Source organism: Camelina sativa, chromosome 17, assembly GCF_000633955.1.
Source record: "Camelina sativa cultivar DH55 chromosome 17, Cs, whole genome shotgun sequence".
NCBI lineage: Eukaryota > Viridiplantae > Streptophyta > Magnoliopsida > Brassicales > Brassicaceae > Camelina > Camelina sativa.
In genome coordinates, this window is record NC_025701.1 from 20339051 (window position 1) to 20340516 (window position 1466).

The following is a 1466-nucleotide window of genomic DNA, read 5'->3' on the forward strand; positions in this document are numbered from 1 at the left end:
TGAAGGATTATGTTATATCTTCTTTTGAATGTGTCATAAGAACTCATTTACATTCACACTTATAACTCTGTAATGCGGGATTTTACCCGAACGGTTTCTGTCTCAGTCTCTGTAACGCGGACTTGTTGATGATTAATTCGATCACTTGCTCCCTTTCCTTTGTTCTTCTGCTCTCTTTTTTTACAACAAGGAGAAATCCATATCCCAAATGCAATTAACAACAGCAGCCCAACAGCACCGAATACTATTCCGACGATACCACCGGTGCTTAGTGACTTGGACTTTCCTACTTCTGAAGCACCTCCAACATCTAAGAAAAAAAAAAGGAAATGCAAATGAGTTATATGGAACAATTATATAGTTGCTTTATTGTGAGNAATTAGGGTGGCCTAAGCGATGATGCCAGTTCACTAATGTTGGTGTTGATGACGATGAAGCAAAGAAGGCAGATACAGTAGACGCCGGCCACTCATAAACCTCGTCTTTAGGTCGGCCTTGGAGTAACGGGACACCCGAGCTCAGATCCTTCACCTGAAAGGCAGCAGGAGCAAATTCAACAGACACTTTGTTATCATTGCATAACCGATAGACAGATATTAAGTTTTTGTGAATATTAGGGACACATAGGACATGATTAAGATTGAGGTGACGAGAAGAAGAGGGTAGAGATAGTGAACCAGTATGAGTGATAGGGAGAGCGGAACCATCACCAATGAGAACAGAGTCAGCACCGTGATATGGGCGAGGCGAGGTGAGGCTGTGGAGATCACTAGTCATGTGATGAGTAGCTCCACTATCCAAAAGCCACGAGTTTGTAGAAGGCGGAGCAGTGAGAGCATGATTAGCACTCGGCTGCCATGGACGAACAGGTGTTGGAAGCAGACCACCGTGGGGAGAGCCGTGAGATTGGTATAGTTGGGAACAACGTTTTGCGCTGTGACCAAAGACACCACACAACTGACACTTGCCTTGATAGCCGCGAGTGTCTTGACGTTGAGAGTTGTAGGTGTGATTGTTTTTGTTGTTCCATTGTTGTTGTGGGCGCTGGGTGTGTCGCTGTTGATGCTGACGAGGACGAGACGTAGCAACGTTGGCAGAGACATGAGTAGAGGAAGACACCATAAGAGCAGCGGTGAGTAATTGAGCCTCTTTGTTGAAAAGCTTTTCATGGACTTCGGTGAGCTTAGGAGATACTTCACGTCCTTCAACTTGATCAGCAACGGATTTGTAGTCGTCTGGAAGACCACGAAGAACAGCTTCAATTTGCTCATCAAGATCGAGAGGCTTACCAAGAAGTGCAAGTTTGTCGAAACGAGTTGTTAACCCTTGCATATACTCGTCGACGGTCTTGTCACCTTTGGAGAATTGTTGTAGTTGAAGACGCAGCTGCTGAATATGGCCTTTGCTTGGTTTGGCGAAGATGTCTGCAACAGTACGCCACATCTCCGCAGCAGATTTGGTGGTGG

At 45.5% G+C, this 1466-nt stretch overlaps 1 protein-coding gene across 1 annotated transcript; it reads right to left on the reverse strand.

Moving 5' to 3' along the window:
• LOC104759658 lies at positions 367-1443 on the reverse strand. Its single transcript, XM_010482564.1, has one exon. It carries the CDS (start codon positions 1441-1443, stop codon positions 367-369), a length of 1077 nt encoding a protein of 358 aa, XP_010480866.1.